This window comes from Coptis chinensis, chromosome 2 (genome assembly GCF_015680905.1).
Source record: "Coptis chinensis isolate HL-2020 chromosome 2, ASM1568090v1, whole genome shotgun sequence".
In the NCBI taxonomy this organism is placed as follows: Eukaryota; Viridiplantae; Streptophyta; class Magnoliopsida; order Ranunculales; family Ranunculaceae; genus Coptis; species Coptis chinensis.
In genome coordinates, this window is record NC_141457.1 from 72809498 (window position 1) to 72829608 (window position 20111).

Consider the following 20111-nt stretch of genomic DNA (forward strand, 5'->3'; position numbering starts at 1 on the left):
TGGTCGTTACATAACAGAAAAACCATTGTCCGAAGTACTGACAGTGTAAAAAAATATATATATATATATATATAAATTGCAAAATGCTTTGTACATTATAGCCGTAAAGTGTAATTAATTATCCAAAATATGTTACAACAAAAGATCTGATACAAAAGTCAATTTGCTTCACCATCACGGTTTCTCTTAGGGGCAATCTGCAAAAGAAAACGTCTCCACCAATACGAAAGGCTTGCTTCCATCTCGCATTTTTGGTTACAAGGAAGTGGGAATGAACAGTCATTGTGGACCTGATCAGTGAGTCCCAAAATCCTGAAATCAAATATTATTTACTCAATAAAAGGGAAACAATCATTAAAGTTAAATACACAAGCACGATACTCAAATAAAACATGAAGTATATCATCTTTTTATTAATGAAGTCACTGAGATATAAGTGGATTTGTAGTTACTACCTTCTTATTTCCAACAGCTTTGATAGGATGTACCAGGTTGAGTTGGTCTAAGATGTTGAGCTACTGAATATCACCACCTTGAAGTGATGAACTTTCAGTGCTTTTTCATGATATATTGAATGTCAGTAGACCCCTGAAAATGATATCACTTCAGCTGAATACAGTAGACAAACGTTAGTGCTGAAATCGAACAGTAAAAATCAAACGATAGACAACCTCACGAAAAAAAGGCATACCTCAATGTCAAAAGCAAAAGTCCCCCAAAATTTGCATTCACCTGAAAAACATCGCGATAAAAATAAACTAATTAACTCAGAGTTAAACCATAATAGAAATGAACTCAGAGTTGGACCCTAATATGGAGTAGCAAAGGAACTAAGCAGTGGAAAGGAACATACAAAGCCAACCTCAGAGATGTCAATCAGCTGGCAATCAATACCGTTCAAATGTGGCACCTGCAACACAACTACACAAGTATACACATCAATTTCAAATCCCAAAGGCGCATACATATGCACTATCAGTTCAAAGGAAATATAATTAACAAACAAAATGAAAAGGGTTACCTCACAACTATGGGACAACATCCTCAAGCTTCTTCCCATTGAAGAAGTCAAGTTCCTAAACCCCAAGTCATCATATTCAATAAAAACCATGAGTTCTAAAATTTAAACAACATTTTCTTAACCATCGTGAGCTAGTAATAATGTTTCCAATCTATACCAATCAATGCGAAAACACATCAAACAACCAAATACGAAAACTATCTAAATTGACATATAAGTTAGTAACGAATACAATAAGACAGATACAACTAGAGTATTGATTGTCAACAAAAATTAAAAAAATATTAGAGCACTAAAAAGTGTCAAATACACGTCATGGAAAATTTGTAAGCTCATACTGAATAGGGAAAAAATCTTTGCCAGCCGTAAACCATTACAAATGAAAAATAAAAACCAATGAAGAACCATTTCTAACTAATAACACTTTTTACCAAAATATTTCAAACAACCCTCAGAGTTCCAACTTGTCCATACTAAAACACAATCAAACTGAGTATTAAAAAGTATGGGAAATAGAACCTACTCGAATATTAAAACGATGCATACATATATGGTTAATTGTCCATAGTTCTTTATTTCTAGTGTCTATAGGATTTTAATATAACAAAAGAACAAATTGATGTAATGAACCAATTTGAGAACTTCTCTAGTTCAAAACTTAGATCTAATAAAAAAAAATCGAGAAATTATCAACAAACAAAGTTCAGACGCATGAAAAAAAAATTAATATAGTTTACTGGTGTCTCATTTAATAATGAAGCTGAAATAGTCGAAATCAATCAGACTAAGGAGTTGATTCATGAAAACATCACTGAAACACTTCAATTAACAACATACAAACCTAAAATTTCGCAATAGAAGAATAAATCCAAGCTTAAAATACCAAATGAATGAACCGATCGATAAGATTCGAGTAAACATGGTGTTACCTGATTCGAGTGATTGATTATAAACTAGAAAACGAAAAACGACTAAAAAGGGTATCGAACTTTACAAGTTTTGACGAATATGGGGACTTTTTTTTTTTTTTGTTCAAATTGGAGACCAAACTTTTTAATTTTTACAATGTGGGACATGTGTAACATCTATATCTTAATATTCAAGCTCCCACAAAGAGTATTTTTGGACCTTAATTAAAATTCCACGTCATCTCTTATTATAATTGGAATTGCTCTTCTATTTAAAAACCGAAATCTTTTTTTACAACAGGAATTTCTCTCCTATTATAACGGAAATTCTTCTCCTATTAAAACAAATTCTATCACTTATAATTAAAGCGGGAATCATTCTCCTATTAAAATGAGAATTCATCCTCTATTGAAAAGGAAAAATCTAACATATCTAATTAAAACGAGAATTATTCTCCTATTAAAACAGGATCTCTCTCCCAATTGAAAAAATGGATTTTTTAAACTTAATTAAAATTTTATTTAAAACAATTTGTTAGAAAATTAAAATGGGTTAGCAACTACGATAGTAGTCCCAATTTTATATAAAAAAAAATCTAAATGTTTTCAAAAGAGTCGGTGCGTATGCACGGGCCTACAAGCTAGTGACATCTAAATTTCTCACATGGTGTTTCACAATTCGAATTAATTTATATGGTCATGAGGTTGTAGCATGGATATACTTTGATAAGAAAGTGTATAACAATGTATGTAACTTGTGAATTATGAAATGCTGTGTGAGAAATTTAGACTACATGTGTAACTAGTCCCCAAATTGCAAAAATTAAAAAGTCGTCCAAAAAAAAAAAAAAAAAAAAAAAAGTTTAGTCCCCATATTGTCAAAATTTGTAAAATTCAATACCCTTTTTAATCTTTTTTCGACTAGAAAATAAGGATGGATCAAGAATTAGCCTGCGATCTCTATGGATTTTCAGATAGTGACAACGAGAACCGGACTTGAATGGAATAATGAAAATGAAAACAGGAAAGAACACGTTTTAATCTTTCAAGTGTTCGTGTATTTTAAAGGTTGATTATAAACCTACTATTTTGAGTATTTTCAATCGGGGCGTGCTAATAAGTAATAACATAAGATGGCAATTCGTGTCTTTTTTACTTAAAAGCAATTTTAGAGCATTTCAACGCTGATAATGTAATGTCATTTTAATCCCTCCCCAAGACCCCATATAAACGATGGCTTGTAATATTTCAACATTTCCCAATTGTTCTTGTAGTACTTAGTCCTCATGAACTTAGCAAACCTTTTCTCTCCATTTAGAATCTGCCAGCCCAGTTTCATAAGCATACACATATTTACTTCTTTAAGCCTTTTGAGACCTAGCCCCCCCTCATCAAGGGGTTTACACCATTTATCCCAACTCACTGTAATGGATTTTATCACCATGGCATCCCCAGACCACAGAAAATTTCTCATTAGTCATTACCGTTTCTGCTTCCTTGATCAAACTAGCTGGCCATTTGTAAATGGACATATTATATATAGGAATACTACTCAAAACAGATTTGATTAGGACCACCCTTCCTTGAAAAAAAAGTACCTTGCCAGCCCAACTACTAATTCTTTTCTTGATTTTATCTAACACACACCTTAGAGCTGCATGAGTTACTCTTCCTTGCACAATTGGCACCCCCCAAATATCTCTGGGGAAAGGCTCCAGAAGTAATACCCAGGTCTTGCACAATCTGATCTATTCTTGTATGATGGATGCCCCCAGTAAAGAGTTTACTCTTTTCCTTGCTGACACACTGCCCAGAAATCTTCTCATAGTTTTTCAACAATTCAGCTATGTACCTTAAGCCTCTTCTATCTCCTTTCACAAAGATAAATATGTCGTCAGCAAATAGAAGATGACTAGGCCCGGGAACTTCTTTGATTGTGACCATTGGCTTCGTGCAGCCTTGCTCTCTCTAGAAGTTTACCCCTTCTCAACACATCCTCTGCCAGTGTGGAAAGTAATGGTGACAATGGGTCTCCCTGCCTTAGACCCCTCCCTACACCAAAATATCCACACGGTCCTCCATTAACCAAGACTGATGTTTTTGCAGTTTTAATGATGCAAAACACCCAATCGATCCACCTCTGCTCAAATCCAAACCGTACCAAGACCACATGTAAAATCTCCCAACTGAGGGTGTCATACGCCTGTCAGATATCCACTTTGATGGCAACATTACCCCCGTGTCTCTTCTTTCTCACTCCATTAGCCATCTCCGAAGAGAGTCCACTATTGGACTGGATGCACCTCCCCTGTATGAAGCCAGCTTGTTCGGGCGATACTAGCTTAGTAATCACCTTGCATGGCCTCATTGAATCACCTTTGAGATCACTTTCATTGTCAGGTTTCCCATGGAAATGGGTCTAAACTTAGATAACTTCCTTTCCTCTTTCTCCTTCGGGATTCATGTCAGAAAGTACGAATTTAAACCACCTGTCAACTGGCATTCAACAAAAAAAGATACAAATATCCCATTTGATAATGGACCAACACTGCTCATAGAACACTCCATTAAACCCATCCGGTCCTGGCGAGCTACTCTTGTTTATGGAAAAAACAGCATTCTCTATCTCCTTGAAATCTGGTATACTTATCAGCTCTATGTTATCATCTTCAGTAACTAGTTTTGGAACCAGTTCCCGTAACTGTTCATCCATCTGAACTTCCTTCTCTTTGAATTTATCTTCAAAAAACTTGACTATAAATTCAGCTATTTGTTCTTGCTCATTCAATGCTTGATCATCCTCACTAGTTATCTCTTATATCATTGAACCACCCAATCTCATCTTGTATAGAGAGTGAAAATATGCTGAATTTCTCACTCCCTCATCAAGTCATCATACCATTTATTCCTGGATTTCTGTTTAACAAGAGACTCCTTATTGTTTAGAGCCACTTCCAAAAGATTTTCCGCTTGAATAGCTAAATATTCCATGTTTTCATCATCAGGGTCAGCTTCTGCTTGCTACTGTAACTGAAATAGCTCTTGTTGTGCTTTTATAATGTTAGTATATGTATGACCAAATACCTCTCTATTCCATGTCTTAAGCTCTTGTTTCAATCTTTTCAGTTTAACCGCCTTTACAAATAATGGCTTACCCAACAACTCTTGACTCCGGCTGCTCTTTACCACTTCCATAAAACCCTTATGTTGTGTCCAACAATTGTTAAATCGAAAGGGAATGTTCTTCGGCTTAGGAACATGTACACAATGCCCAGTGAGGGAGGCATGATCAGATCCTAACCTAGAACCCACTTTGTAGCTCCAACCCGCATACTTCAAACACCACGCATTATTAAAGAAACATCTGTCTAGCTTACAGTATATTCTCTTAATGCCCTTTTGATTATTGCACCATGTAGTTTCAAGTCCTACATAAGGACTCTCCATCAGATCACATTTACTCACCCCTTCATGAAACTCATTCACCGCTATTCTCACAGGAGGTCTGCCACCTTTTTTCTCTTCATTGGCTAGGACCACATTGAAGTCACCAACTACCAACCAAGGTGCATTGGTATTGATGCTCTCTAATTCTCTCCAAATCCCCCTCTGTTGAACAAGAGGACACTTAGCATGCACAAAAGTAACTATAGCTCCATTCCACTCAACAGTGATTTGTTGATCAGAACTAAACAACAGTCTAACCACTACATCCCTTCTAGTGATCACCCATAAATTTCCCACATGGTCATGGGAACCATTATGTATGACAGCATCATTGTACATATTTAAACCAAGTCTTTCAATATTACTCACCGTAGGCTTGATTTTAGGTTCAGCCAGACAAAGAATCTCTGGATTGTGCCCTTTAACCAAATCCTTTATTCTATCAACTGCTCTATCTTTCCGAACTCCCCGCACATGCCAAAATGACGTCCTCATTTAGAAACTGAAGGGGTGGTTTTTTGTGGGTCCTAACTTCAGAGTTAGCATCCCTTTTCTTCTTATTATTGTCATTCTTCCTCTGCACTGTTCTATTTGTTACGCCTCGTTGAATTAACAAACTGTCGGCTTCCTCATCAGCTAAATCTTCCCAGATTTCATTAACACCACCGGCATCACCATCATTCTGAGTCATTGACCTCACCTCACCTCCATCCTCTAATGCAGAGAAGTTGTTTCTTACTGGACATTCAGGACTTACAGGTTTAGCAATCACATTGGGACTGACCTGTCTCACCACATGATCCTCCTCATTTCTAGAGATAGAGGCCACCGGGGCGATAGTCTCATGTGTTTCAATATTCACGTGCGATGGAGAATCATATTCTTGTGGCTCAGCATCCTTGTGGCATGGATTTAAAATGTCTTGTGTAACAGGGTCCATATCAACAGTAACATCTGATAGAACAGCAAACGAGTTCTGGAGCCGTGCAAAGGGAGTGCTAGGAGTATTAGCCTGGGGGTTTTGAATAGAATCACCAAAGGCACAAGAAGTGACCAACGAGGTTGCCATATTCTGAGGCAGTGCCGGAATGCCAACCGTGGGTGCAACAACAATAGATTCTAAGACACCACCCTCCACAGCACAGGAGGTATAAGGTTCAGCTAAGACTCACCACACCACTTCAGTGTTGTCTTTAGATCCCGATGTTCCTTCATCAGCAGTTGACAAGATAGGCCTGTTCTTCTTCTTCCATCTATTTTTCTGATTCTTTGACATGTTTGGATAAAAAATGGAAGGTTCATTTGCATGAGCGTCACTGTTAGTCTTTTCTTTGTCCTTAGCTAGATCATTTTTCAGAGAGAAACATTCAACTCCTGAGTGTCACACAGTTTTGCACTGATTGCAAAATTCGGGGGTTCTGCCCAGTTCAATTTTTTGCCAAAACGCTACGCCAAATTTCTTCAATTCAACCCAAATTCTATCTGCTATTTTAGCAGACATATCAATATCCTCTAAAACACTTGCAAAATAATCAAGTTCTCTTTTTGCAGTAGTCTTGTCAACATGTAAAGGTCGACTGAGAGCCTTTCCCATTGCAAGGATGTTACGAACCTGCCGATATTCCATGCTGAGTCCTGGAAAGTGCACCCAAACTAGCGGCGTGAGATTGTAGTTCTTTCTCTGTTGAGAAGTTGGGTGACGACTTGTTAAGTCTGAGAACATGCTTGTCTACCATCCAGGTGCCACGCTTTGGAGTAATCACTCTGTTCTGCAAATCTGAACATGATATTATTGATATAACCCCTACCCAGTGGAGTCATCTGCCATTCCCCAGTTGGATTCCACAAGTGCTTAACCACTTGTTTGACTCTATCGGATTTGATTTGCTTTAAGTCTAATCTACCAACAAGAGAAAATTTACAGAATTCCAAACCCTTTTCTACCTCATCGTCAATGAGCTCGATTGTGGGAAACTCACCTTGTCTTCCTGGGGTAGGTAATGAAGATGTATTAATATTGCGAGCATATTTGGGTCTTGTGGCGTACTGGCGTTGGCATAAGATTGCTTAGTAGCAGCATCATTACCGGATGGCGCTTCAGCAACAACAGGTTGAGCAATTGGAGGAACTAGAGAACGTTCTACCTGTGAAGCATCTGATATAGTGATTTGTACCACTTGTAAAGCTTGAGCGTCAGCAAGAATTGATTGTTCAACTTGAGGAGTGGTTTGAACATAGGAGAAGGATCCATGACCAAGATGATCGGAAGAGAGTGATTTGTAAGTTTTCCCTCCAAGAGCCAAGGCGTATCTCTAAAACAGACTACAAAAGGAAAGAGACAGACCCACCCTTTAGAGAAAGAGTGAAAACTTTTGTTCTTTTCAAATACCGCATAAATCTTTTAGCCTCTTTCATATTCATTCCTGGATTAGGCATACAAACTTGAGCATATATGAAACTCCCTACTGCTAATGCATACGAGATATCTTTCAATTGTTCTTTGGATAGGTAAGCAAATTTAATTTTATCACCATTACTAAAAAGTGCATTACCTGGTAAATTGTTGTGCATGCCGGAACTACTTAACACTTTTATTGACATAAGCATTTTGTGAAAGCCACAGTGATTTTTATGAGTATAACAAAATGGCTACACCGTATGTCACTTCTTGCTAGTAGAATATCATCAACATATATTACCATAATAAATAAATTTGCTCCCACTGATCTTATGATATAAACATTGATCCACGTTAATTTAACTTAAAACCAAAATAGGCAATAACGTGATCAAACTTTAAATACCACTGACGAGATGTCTGCTTTAAGCCATAGATGGATTCCTCAACTTGCAAATCAAATGTTCTGTGTCTTTGGACTCAAAACCCTGAGGTTGCCACTATAGAAAGTATCTTGAATGTTGCCATTCAGAAAACCCAACTTAATATCCATCTGGTGTAACTCTAAATCATAATGAGCTACAAGTGTCATAATAAGTCTTCTCTTTATAATAAATGCCTTTCTTGTGAGTAAAGTCTTGACTCCTTTACGCAATTCGATAAGATCTCGAACGTCATTGTCTTTTACATATACTTTAATTCATTTAACATGACATTCATCCAATCTAAAGAGAGCACTTTGTTTGGCTTGAACGAAAATAATAGAATTATTTTCAGTTCCGATATCAAATTCATACTCTTAGAAATACACTATAATTTCCTTAAATAGCTAGTTAAGGAAATTATAGTGTATTTCTAAGAACATGATTTCCTTAAATAAGCATTAATATCATGAGTAGGAGCTCCTTGTCAATCAAATGCCCCAAAAGCACAACCCAATGCCTGCTAGACTACTTATATTTTTAGTCTGAAATGGCAAGCCATTAAAAAAGTCAAAAACTTCAGCAGATTGGCACCGACTACTTGGGACCCATTGCTGACATCGCAGTGACCACGGGATCCTTCCCATCAGCAAAATCATCCTTGATCTTTCATAAGCAAAATATTAGTGACACAGAACCTTGAGCAAAATATAAGGATACCATATGTGAACAGTAGCATACATCAATAAACAATAAAAAGAAACTCTTCATAAACATAACAAGTTATGACCTTTATAAACTATTCCCCAAAAGAGATTACATAGAAGTTGGGAGAAGCAGATAATCATAGCTATGACATGATACTCCAGGCATGCCCAAATAAAAGTAAATACTGACATACAAGACAAAAATAACTAATTTCCATACTTATCAAATTGACCATAACTTCTACATCTACATTATATAGCTCCAAAAATGTATATGCTAAGATAAACCATACTCCTGAAAATTGATGCAACGAGTTACAGCAACACCGTTTCGTTCTACTACGATTCAGAAATTCAGATTCAATAAAGCAAGTAATTGACATCAACCAAAGACAACTTCCAATCCTTGATACACAATGAAAATTGTGTGATGATAAAATTATACATGGAAAACATCACCATTTATTCTATTTATATCATAAACAACCCATATCAAACAGAGCTAAGATGCTAAACTAAGATACAGAGCAAGTTAAACATCACAACTAGAACCAAGTACCAAGGCAAGCAGTCCACAAACCTGGGTAAGAAGAGGTTCCTCAGTTGGGAGCCTCAGATTATCCTCAGTGTTACCATTCTCAGTCAGCGGACTCACCTAAAGCAGAGAATAGAATTTAACTAAGAGTCAAGGCCCAATATAGACTAGTGAAAGATCTAAGCAGAGGAAAGGAACATACAAATCCATCCTCAGAGATGCCAATCAGCTGACAATCAGTACGGTTCACATGTGGTACCTGCAACACAAGTATATACATCAATTTCAAACCTCAAAAGTTGCATACATGCTATCAGTACAAAGAAAATAAAATAATAAACAAAGTGAAAAGGCTTACATCACAATTATGGGTAGAGGTAGGGGTGTAATACGGGGCGGGTCGGGTCAACTGAGGGTCAAATATTAATGGGGCGGGGCGGGACGGGTCTAGGGGATACAAATCCAAATTGGTCTCCGATGGGGGCCGGGGTTGAAGTGTAAATATCTTTAATGCATTCATCACCCGACTGTTGGTGGGTTTATAGAGGCGGGTTTTTCATGGTCATCCGGGTCGGATGGAAATTATCATTTTATCCCAATTTCACCCAAATAAAACTTTTCATTCTCGCAAAGTAATATATTTCCAATTCACAATATAGAAAAAATGGAATCAATCAATAAAAAAAAAAAAAAAAAAAACTTGAACTTGAATTCAAAACCATATCCGAATTTGAAATTTCTTTTCGTGATTTATTTCAGAATTGATTATTTTCCATAAAGATAATAAAATGAAGTTGAGGCGAGGATCTGTAGTGACAAAACAAATAAAATATAAACTAAAAATAATTGAAATTAATACTGAGGATGAATGATTCATCTTCTCCAAAATCTCGAAAAGTTGAATTTGAACTTTTGATATTCATTCAACGCTCAAACTTGAATATTTGAAATTGATGTTGAACTCATAAGTTTGTGTTTATATCTCTCCTAAATTTCTACAAAAGTTAAAAGAAAATATAAACAAAATACAAAAATATTAGAGTTAGAGTTTTGAAATTACGCAGGCCAACGGGCCAAGTCAACGACTTTTAACACGATGCAGACGGGTCGGGCAGTTTAATGGGTCGGGTTTGAGCATAGAACCTACACCCATAGCCCGACCGCGTAAAAACGGTAGTGGGGCAGGACGAGTCTGTTTTTGGGTCGGTGCGGGTTTGGGTGGCGAGTGAAGACCGAGTACCCGACCGGATGATGGGTCAACGGTTTTTTTTTACACTCCTAGGTAGAGGGAACAATATCCTCAAGCTTCTTCACAACACCAATTTCCGACCTCTTCCTCACAACCGTCTTTCATCATCTCATAATATCCATCTCTTAAAACCAACCGCAGATAATCCCCACCTTTTAACTCTTCGTCCCTTGCAAATTTTATCCACTCCCCTCGAACTGCAAATTTTTTACAATTATTCCAATTGATTTTCACAACAACTCCTATGTACTTCTTGTTTCCACTCCCAGAAAATGTGAATCTGAGGCCATATTTCATTCCCACTTCATCTGGAAGCTTCCCTAGGTGTGAAAACATGTCACTGTCACTGGGAATGAAAAAACCTTCTTTCAACTCAGACTGTATAATCTGCTTCCTAACAAACTTGGGGTTCTCACTTCCAGGCAAACCGCTGGAAGTAGCATCAGCCACAGGATGCTTTGCAGAAGGCATAGAACCACCACAAGCCTTCACCACAACAGATTTCTTGCGAATAGCCAATTTTTTATTTTGCTTCTTCTGCACAATACCAGGCGATATAGCATTGCCATCCCTCAAAAGAGGGTCGCTCTCAATATTACAAGTTGACGTCTTGACAACCCCACATATGTTCGGCCTACATAGGTTCAAGGAAGGGGCCTGTAAAGATACTGTGCAACAAAAAGGGAATCTATCTTCAGCAAACTATAAATAAATCAATATTAAAAAAAAAAAAAAAAAACCCCTTAAAAGTGCAATAAAATTATACCTAATAGGGACGACATTTGATGACTATCGAGCGAACACATTTGGGGTTCCCCCCTCATCTCACCAGCAGCTTCAATATGACCTCTTCGGACGAGAAACAAGTACAAAAACGTATCGAGGCTGAACAACAACCAACGAGAAACAACTTGAGCAGAAAAACCCAAACAATAAAACACAGACAAGAGATAATATAGATTAACATACAGTTCACCCATCATCTTGCTGGACTCATTTTGACTTGCCGCATCACGCTTATTGTCAGTTAAATCACTCGTAGTTGCTGAAAATCAAAACAAATTTAAAGCCCATACTCAAATCAGGCCAACTGAAGTATAAATTGTTGGAGTTATCCCTCACATGGGGAGAGAAACAGAGCTGGAGAGAAACGGAGCAAATTCGGATTTCGATTCGGATTAGCGCCAGCGCCGGAAGGAAGCGCACCAGCGGCTTCGAGTTCCAATGATGTTAGCGACTGCTGCAGCAAAGTGAACCACCCGCCGTGGTTCCAGATTTTAGCGAATTCAATTCGCCCAGCGCTAAGCGCCCGTGTCTAATTTTGTGGGCTTCAGCATGAAGAATCGCGTGAAATTTGGTTTTTAGATAAAACCAAAATTCAAGGTTTTGGAAAACCTAAGACTAAGAAAAAGAACCAGACAAAAAGAGAAACCCAATCTTGAAAAGCTATCAAGATTGGAGATAACCTTTCTGAGAGATACAACCCTATAAAGAGATAAGAGTGATCTAGTAAGGTGGGAGATCAGAAGAGAGATTGTAATCTTCCTTTCCACTTTATTAAGCGAACTCTTGTGGAAGTAGGCATCATTGGCGAACCATGATAAATCTTTGTGTTGTGGTTTCTTTTCGCTTTTACATTATTATCATTTGTTAATAGTTGTTTAATGAAGTTAAGCGTGTTAAGTATAGGTTGTAGTTGATTTTTAGATTTTGTCTGGAGTTGAATTGTGTTCAAATACAAGTTATCTGTGTAGTGGGGGAATCGATTGGTATTGATATAATCCTCAACATAAACAAACTCAAAGAACGCAGTGTTTTCAATCCACCATAACCAAAGATTAATTATACAGACACAGAAAAATAAAAATCATACATGAACTTATATCTCTAAACCAACTATGAACTATCGCTGAAGACACCCAAAAACATCAGATCATATGACAACCACCCATGTTAAATAAACAAAATGTTCAATTTATCCCATCCAACCTATCAAATAACAAAACACAAATAGTCCTAAAAGGTTATTCACTTATTTAAAATGAAACAATCAAATCTCTACAAATATTCCCAGTTCCCAAATAACCATTTTGAAACAAAACAATACGAAACCAATAAATTCCAAATGCATTTTACACATGATGATACCATTCTTTAATATATTCACTTTGGGCAATTTTAAGGAAACCCATCAATCAAACTACCAAATAATGTTAACCCAAACCAATCCCATTGCAAATTGGGTTGTTCAAACCAACCCAACTGTATCTATACATATTTTTATGTTCCTAAATGACAGTCATTTAAAAACAAAATAAGCTAGACTCATCCAATAAACGAAATCATATAATTCAATGATAAAAACATAAATCTATACTACCCATCATTCAAATATTATAAAACAATCATCATTTCAAGTAAAAGCAAACTTAGAACAAAATACAGTAAATCAGTAGTAATACCCTGGTCACTTGTTACATCCTGATTAGTCAACTGTTCCAAACTTCTGGTTGAATCCCCCATATTTGCTGAACATACAAGAAGTGAATAATCGTTTATTCTGAGGACAAACCATGGATAACAAAAGAAAACAAGTTATGATAATACAAATAAAAAATCCACATATTCAACAGAAACGGTGATTTCTATTCAACATGTGACCACAAATAAGAAATTGTCAACAAACAAAAACGAAAAACAAACATGAAACACAAATAAAACAAAAGGAAATAAGGATTTTGGTTGGGAAAATATAAAACGTGCACATCAAGTAACTCTATCATTAAGACATTAACAACCACATATACTAATCATACACATTAGTCATATCTAGAAAATATTCACATACATTAACTAACTAGAAACACTCCCATAAAACAGATTTCAACAACCTCATACAAGTCATAACTACAAAGTGAACATATTATTAATAAACTATTAATAATCAACATTATTAATAATACAAATCATTCAAGAGATGAGTTATTATTACCTAACTTGAGGCTGAGTGAGGAGAAGAATAGAGAGATTGGGTTTCGTAGAGGAGAAGAGAAGAGAGAAAAGAGAGAGAGAGAGAGAGAGAGAGAGAGAGAGAGAGAGAGAGAGAGAGAATGAATGAATGTGTGAGAAATGAGGAATGATTGTTTGTTGGTGTGTTTATATAGACTCAGAGAGTGTGTAACACTGACAAGTGTAAGTGGTTAAAAACCCGTTAAAATAAACAGCGTTAACAAAGTACCAAAAAATAAACAGTGTTAATAGAGTCTAGAAAAAATAAAAATAAAAGAGCGCAAATAAATAATAATCTATATAATAAAGCAGCTTGGTTTTTTTATGCTGTTACATCCAGCGGTTAGAGAGAAAGCATTTTTGGTACGATCCTACGGTGATAAATCAGTCATACTTACTCTAAACTAAAGAATCCTACTTTCTTTAAAGAAGCCATTATAAAAGATAAAAACAATTTTATCTTTTATCTTTTATTAGCAGATTGGTCTATATAATAAAACAACTTGGTTTTTTTATGTCTTACTTACTCTAAACTAAATAGTCCTACTTTCTTTAAAGAAACCATTATAAAAGATAAAAACAATTTTATCTTTTATCTTTTATTAGCAGATTGATTTTTTTTATCTTTTATCTTTTATTAGCAGATTGGTTTTTTTATGCTGTTATATCCAGCGGTTAGAGAGAAAGCATTTTTGGTACGATCCTACGGTGATAAATCAGTCCTACTTACTCTAAACTAAAGAGTCCTACTTTCTTTAAAGAAGCCATTATAAAAGATAAAAACAATTTTATCTTTTATCTTTTATTACATCTTATCCCTCATTTTATTTATCACAACAAATCTTATAAAAGATAAAAACAATTTGTACACAACTAATATCGTGTATCCTGAAGTCCTGCTTTGATAAAAACAATTTTATCTTTTATCTTTTATTAGCAGCTTGGTTTTTTTATGCTGTTATATCTAGAGAGAAAGCATTTTTGGTACGATCCTACGGTGATAAATTAGTCCTACTTACTCTAAACTAAAGAGTCCTACTTTCTTTAAAGAAGCCATTATAAAAGATAAAAACAATTTTATTTTTTATCTTTTATTACATCTTATTCCTCATTTTATTTATCACAACAAATCTTATAAAAGATAAAAACAATTTGTACACAACTAATATCGTGTATCCTGAAGTCCTGCTTTAATTTGAGAGAAAGTGTATTTCGTAACTTTTGAGCTTTGATGTTTATTTCTCAATTTCTTTTTATACATATGGTTAGGAAATAAAGAACCCTTCATTGTATGTGAGGATTTGAATCTAGATCAGCTAACAACGACTGTGAAATATTGACTGGTTGTTATGTCGTAACATTTTGCTAGATAAAGGAGTTTGCTTTTTGGATATTTTTAGATAAAAAAAATACAATATTTGATAAGATAATGACTTCTTAAATTTTATGATAAATGAATAAATTTGAGGCATATGTTTATATAGGAAAGGTCATCCTAATCCAAAGCAATCTAAGTAGCATACACCTTCCATAAGCACTCAATATTAATTTTGTAAATAATAGTTATTAGATTTTTGTGTTTCTTTTGCAGTTTTTAATTTAATTAATAAAAAAAATGAATAACGTTATGACTCGAGTGGCATAGCCACAGGTTAATTTGTTATAAACCAGTTTATGAAAATATAAAATATATATTTATAAAGGAAAATTCAATTTCTAAAATAATAAATATAAATAATATATACATATAACCAGTTTATGGTTATATGAGATATAAAATAAATATTTATAGAGGAAAATTCAATTTCTAAAATAAAAAACAAAACAAAAAGCATATAAAATCTTATAAAAATGAAAAATAAACAAAAATTCTAGGAAACATGAAAATACAAAAAACTAAACATAATAAAAAGTAATTAAATCTGATAAAAATGAAAATTGATAGAGACGTAAATACATGAAAATTATACAAAAATAAATAAATAAAAAAATAAATAAAAATAAAAATAAAATGAGCATCACCCCCTTCCCCCGCGCACCACCAGACCATCACACTGGTCATATTTTAAGCAGTTTGTGTTGCGCTTGATAGAAGCAGTGCCAGTGGGTAGTGAGGGAGGGAGAGCCCGCCATTATTGGGTTGTGAGATGGAGTGAAAAGAATGGAGGCAGTGTGTACCAGACGGGTTATTGGATTATATGGTACTATTTCATCCAACCGTTGATTCTAGTTTGATCGACGGATGGTGTGGAAACACTTTGGAAGTTGGGTTTTCTTTATACTTTATATATATACCAAGAATTTCCTTGTAGACTAGGCATTTTAAGACTACATTACCCCTTGAACAGTCCATAAACTTTATTTAACGCTAATTTCAGTCCAATGATGCCACAAAATAACCTTGCCTATCGCTTTCCGGGTCCCACTCCTTTGATACGAGTTACCCTCTCCACCGTCGATCATACCCAACAACGAAGGCTCTGCTCCTAAATCTGTGTTTTTTCACTAATTGGCCGGCTATTGCCGGGCTTACTACATTAATAGTGGATGATCTTATACATTGTATTTCAATCATCGTACAGACGTTAATACTCATGCCTTTACCAAGACCAACGAAGAATGGGAACAATTGAAATGGCTCGTTCCACCATGCATGTGTAAGAAGCGCAATTAGCACTTGAACGTGTAACTACAACTCCTTTTTGGAGCTATGTGAGCAATTTAAGAAATCAGTTCGGAATCTCCCAACGATATTTAGGCTACATTAAGCGCACGCAGGGGAGGAAACCAAAAAAGTACTAAAATCAAATTTGTTACAATTTTATAAAAAATAATAATTTTAGTTCCCAACTCATGGTGGATGCAATAATTTACATTTCTTTAGATGATGCCACTCATAAATTGTATTAATACACCATCGGTGCTGCAACCGTAGCAACTGGCAACCCCGGATGAACAATATCTGGAAAATTCCATACTAATCTTCTTCTTCTTTTTTCTATCCGGCTAGAGTTGCATATAGTCTGGAGCTTAGCTGCAGAATGCATGGAGTTGAACATATATATGTACATTACTCTGACAGAAGCATCCTCTTTTTATTACGGTAATGGTTGCAACTGATTCAATTACAATGTATGAATGTAATTACACTATTACAGACACCAGCACCAAAATTGAATTTCAGTAAATCGGTGACTTCTACAACAACAAAAAGTGGCTTGTCATGAGAATTGACCAGCCAAGGAGATGTATAAAAAGAGAATAAACAACATTGGCTAACTTGTACACTTCAATCTCGAGAAGATTAGAACTGAAACTTATCACCTGTTAGATAAAAGAAATCAGAGTAAGGCGGATATTCATATCATAATATCAATTTGAACAACTATAAGAATGACGAAAACAAAATTTACCTATTTACTCATTGACAACTCCACTTGTAAGATTGAGGCATGTGAGAGAGTCCATGGAGGTAATCACAGACCTTACACTTTTAGGTTTATGATTGTTGTGATAGAGGTGTTATTGACTCCTAAACAAATAAACAAAAGGAATTGACGAAATAAGTATCCCATGATTCACAGGATGCCTTACTTATCGACATACCTAGTACATGAACAAAAATAAAGTAGTGATGATATTACCTCTGAAACATTGGAAGTCTTAACAATTGTCTCCCATGTTTGATCAACAGAGGGAGGCTTAGAACACTGTTTTCTAGAATGAAATGTAGCAGAATTCTTGGAGGAAACAGAAGGTAAGGTACACCATAGCCAAGACTCAGAAGGTGATTTTGGTAACGGTGGGGCAAGAGGAAACTGTGAAGAGTACACATCTGGACTACCCTTATACACTTCTCTAAAGAACTGTGGTTTCAGCACCTATTCCCATCATAATATAACAAAAACTCTACCCTTTTTCCCTTTCTCATTCTTGTTCATGGTGTGAAGCTGGGAAAGTTTAGCTAGACGTGGTGGTGATTATATCCGTGGTAAAAGAAACAGATAATAGAAAAGTGGCCACCAGGAGAGAGAGTATATCTTAAACAGTTGCATGTATAAAAGCAACAGGCTTGTGAAGTCGTGGGAGCTGAAGATCGGCCAAGAGCTCAGTTGGTGTTCTAGTAAATGATGACAATATATAAACCACGGACCTTGGTTTTTAAGGTTGTAAACCACTTTTAGGGATTCTCTAAGTGGGCAGTGGGAATGTCAAAATTCTACTGCAACTTAATTCTGTTTTGCAAATTAACACCATATCGTACTTAAAACTAAAGGTATCAAACTAACTTCCAAAACTCCAATTAACTACTCGAATCAATATCATGCGCAAAAGTTCACTACATAGTAAAACTTTAAATAGGGGTATGTACTAAATTGCATTTTTGCAGTCAATCAATCATACTATGGGAACGGAGATGTTGGAAAATATGTAGAAGAAGCTCTTTCTGCCATCATTCATCAACTCTGGATTTAATGAAATCCTTGGTGGATACTCTTGATTCACGAAGAGCTAGAGCCAAGAGCTTAGCCTTAGCATTACATGGAAAGCCAACTAAAGAAGGTAAGGACGTTTTTTTAATTTATTAATTAGAAGGCACTTACAGGACGTTCATCGGGAGAAGTGGGTGAACTTCGAGCCATTATGTTTGTTGTGGAAGACACAGATGTTGTTAATTGATGATGAGGCCTTTTGGAATTTGGCTCTTCAGTACCATCTTTCTGGGATTTCTGAACTACACCCTCATCTCCATAATTTAGTAGGGTCCCTCATATTCACAGTCAAGCAACATGGAGTTGTCTAAAAAGACGATTTTAACAATGTACTATCGATTTAGCACTTCAAACCAATTTACGCAGGAAAAACATGGTAAGTTAAACCACCCCAAAACATAAAAGGGGAATACTAAATTCACAGACAATAATAGGCAGGGGAAAAAAGGGTATACTTACTCTTGAATTGGGGTTGGTCCTTGCAAATAAATTTTTTTAGCTTTTAACTCACCAGGCCCTTCAGAATCAAGAATAAAACCCAATGGTACAAACTCTTCCCTCCATTTCTTCCATGAAACCAACATCTTAGCTGCTTTCATTGGGTTCACCGACCTTGCTACTAAAAATCTCGTCAACATGGCATCACCATAGTTCTGTGAAAGCACCATACACTTGATTACATCAAAACTATAACGAGTGTCTGCATTTTATAACTTGGGTATTTAGCAAAACACAAAAACTTACCTCAGTTGTTGAGCCTAGCTGCTCTAGTGACTTCCTCATTTCTGTTAATATTGCAGCTTCTTTTGTGTGCTCCATTGAGAGAGAGAGAGAGATGTGTAGAAGGGAAAAGAAGAGTGAGCAATTACGTAAAGAAATATTAGTGTTGACTTTTGAGGAAAGAACTTAACAGAGTCCTCAAGCAGCCAAGTAGCTATGAACCACCAGTTTCGTTCAACAGCCCAAAGTTTCAACGAAGATTTTGGATTTTTGCAGAACTTTCGTTGCAGAACTCAATGAAAAGTCTTAATTAGAATATCATCAAAGGAGGATTGGATTCCTTCGGAAAAAAAAAAAAAAAAAAAAAAAACCCTAATTGAAATTGAAAGAGAAAAAAAAATGTGTCAGAAGAAAGAAACACACCTGTTCTATTGTTGGAATATAATATTAAACAACGGAAAAGATCTACTTAAGCTTGCTAAAGTATCGGTTACACTTGGTCGTGTTAGTAAATTTAGTCCCACACTGGTCAATTATGTAAGATATTGTGCAAGTTACCTTGAATCTTAGCTTCCACCTCCTTTTCCATTACTTGTTCTTGATCAATTTGTTTCAAGACCGGAAGGAGTAGATGCACCAAGTATTTGGAATAGTTATGTTCTCCATCTTTATTTAACTTCCTTTTTGACTTATGTTTCTCCTGAAATAAAAACCATTTGAAATGTACATGATATCACTACTGCAGTATGAAGAAGAAAATGTCAAAATGGGAAAATTGATTAAGAGTAATAAATTACGCATGCGCAAAAAAACCTTACAATTTCCATGTGTACACAAGCATTGTTTGCAATTGTAGTTTCCGTAACAAACTGGGCAAGACTCAGCAACTTCCGTGTGTGACAGGTGTGGATACCTACAATCAATAACAGTGAAGAGAAAGCATAACCATAAAAAACAGAGACTTTCAGATAGAACTCTTTTTTGCGACTCTGAGAGTTAGTCTGAAATTGAAACACATGGACAAAGTATGAAGTATAACTAAATGTGGTATTAAATTGTAGCCATTTGTGATAAAATAGAGATTACTAATGCCAGAACATAATGTGGTACATTAGAAATATTTGTTTCTTACTTTTTGATTGATCGGTAAAAATCATTTAATATCATTGATAGATAAATAACACCAGTGTTACAATAGTTTA

The 20111-nt window shown here is 35.5% G+C and overlaps 3 protein-coding genes and 2 long non-coding RNA genes across 11 annotated transcripts; all 5 read right to left on the bottom strand.

Annotated features, from left to right (window-relative positions):
• Nucleotides 1-2044, bottom strand: LOC147517669 (uncharacterized). 3 transcript variants are annotated; one of them, XR_015213927.1, is made up of 6 exons: nt 1951-2044; nt 1022-1076; nt 854-921; nt 692-732; nt 456-609; nt 1-312 (listed from the first exon to the last, which is right to left on the bottom strand). It is a non-coding gene; the product is annotated as an uncharacterized LOC147517669 (long non-coding RNA). The 3 variants fall into 3 exon arrangements; XR_015213928.1 differs by lacking the exon at nt 1951-2044 and having other exon boundaries at nt 2-312; nt 456-588; nt 1022-1936; XR_015213926.1 differs by lacking the exon at nt 1951-2044 and having other exon boundaries at nt 3-312; nt 1022-1936.
• A 2906-nt stretch (nt 2045-4950) lies between these two features.
• On the bottom strand, nt 4951-5715 carry LOC147517670 (uncharacterized). The gene has a single exon (XM_086593671.1). It carries the CDS (start codon nt 5713-5715, stop codon nt 4951-4953), a length of 765 nt encoding a protein of 254 aa, XP_086449797.1.
• Nucleotides 5716-8360: 2645 nt separating this feature from the next.
• On the bottom strand, nt 8361-9779 carry LOC147517671 (uncharacterized). The gene is made up of 3 exons (XR_015211525.1): nt 9641-9779; nt 9484-9558; nt 8361-8862 (listed from the first exon to the last, which is right to left on the bottom strand). It is a non-coding gene; the product is annotated as an uncharacterized LOC147517671 (long non-coding RNA).
• Nucleotides 9780-10610: 831 nt separating this feature from the next.
• On the bottom strand, nt 10611-13754 carry LOC147517672 (uncharacterized). The gene is made up of 5 exons (XM_086594694.1): nt 13680-13754; nt 13150-13247; nt 11657-11732; nt 11454-11572; nt 10611-11355 (listed from the first exon to the last, which is right to left on the bottom strand). Exons 2-5 carry the CDS (start codon nt 13208-13210, stop codon nt 10739-10741), a joined length of 873 nt encoding a protein of 290 aa, XP_086450820.1. The 5' UTR covers nt 13211-13247; nt 13680-13754; the 3' UTR covers nt 10611-10738.
• Nucleotides 13755-16772: 3018 nt separating this feature from the next.
• LOC147517673 (sec14 cytosolic factor-like) lies at nt 16773-19683 on the bottom strand. 5 transcript variants are annotated; one of them, XR_015211527.1, is made up of 6 exons: nt 19468-19672; nt 18934-19249; nt 18649-18842; nt 17341-18496; nt 17110-17228; nt 16773-17020 (listed from the first exon to the last, which is right to left on the bottom strand). XR_015211527.1 is itself a non-coding variant. In XM_086589808.1 (4 exons), the coding sequence occupies exons 2-4, from the start codon at nt 19006-19008 to the stop codon at nt 17001-17003; spliced, it is 237 nt and encodes a 78-aa protein (XP_086445934.1). In that variant the 5' UTR covers nt 19009-19249; nt 19468-19672; the 3' UTR covers nt 16773-17000. The 5 variants fall into 5 exon arrangements, 2 of the variants coding, with proteins under 2 accessions (XP_086445934.1, XP_086445933.1); XR_015211528.1 differs by having other exon boundaries at nt 17110-18496; nt 18934-19002; nt 19468-19683; XR_015211526.1 differs by having other exon boundaries at nt 17110-18496.
• Nucleotides 19684-20111: the final 428 nt, after the last annotated feature.

Bases quoted from the DNA above. Each gene is read 5' to 3' on its own strand.
- LOC147517670 (XM_086593671.1), bottom strand. From the start codon at position 5,715: ATGTACAATGATGCTGTCATACATAATGGTTCCCATGACCATGTGGGA.
- LOC147517672 (XM_086594694.1), bottom strand. From the start codon at position 13,210: ATGGGGGATTCAACCAGAAGTTTGGAACAGTTGACTAATCAGGATGTA. The intron at 11,573-11,656 runs GTATGTTAATCT...GTTGTTGTTCAG, and splicing joins AGCAAGATGATGGGTGAACT to CCTCGATACGTTTTTGTACT. The intron at 11,356-11,453 runs GTATAATTTTAT...TTTGTTGCACAG, and splicing joins TCAAATGTCGTCCCTATTAG to TATCTTTACAGGCCCCTTCC.
- LOC147517673 (XM_086589807.1), bottom strand. From the start codon at position 19,008: ATGGAGCACACAAAAGAAGCTGCAATATTAACAGAAATGAGGAAGTCA. The intron at 18,843-18,933 runs GTAAGTTTTTGT...GTGCTTTCACAG, and splicing joins AGCTAGGCTCAACAACTGAG to AACTATGGTGATGCCATGTT.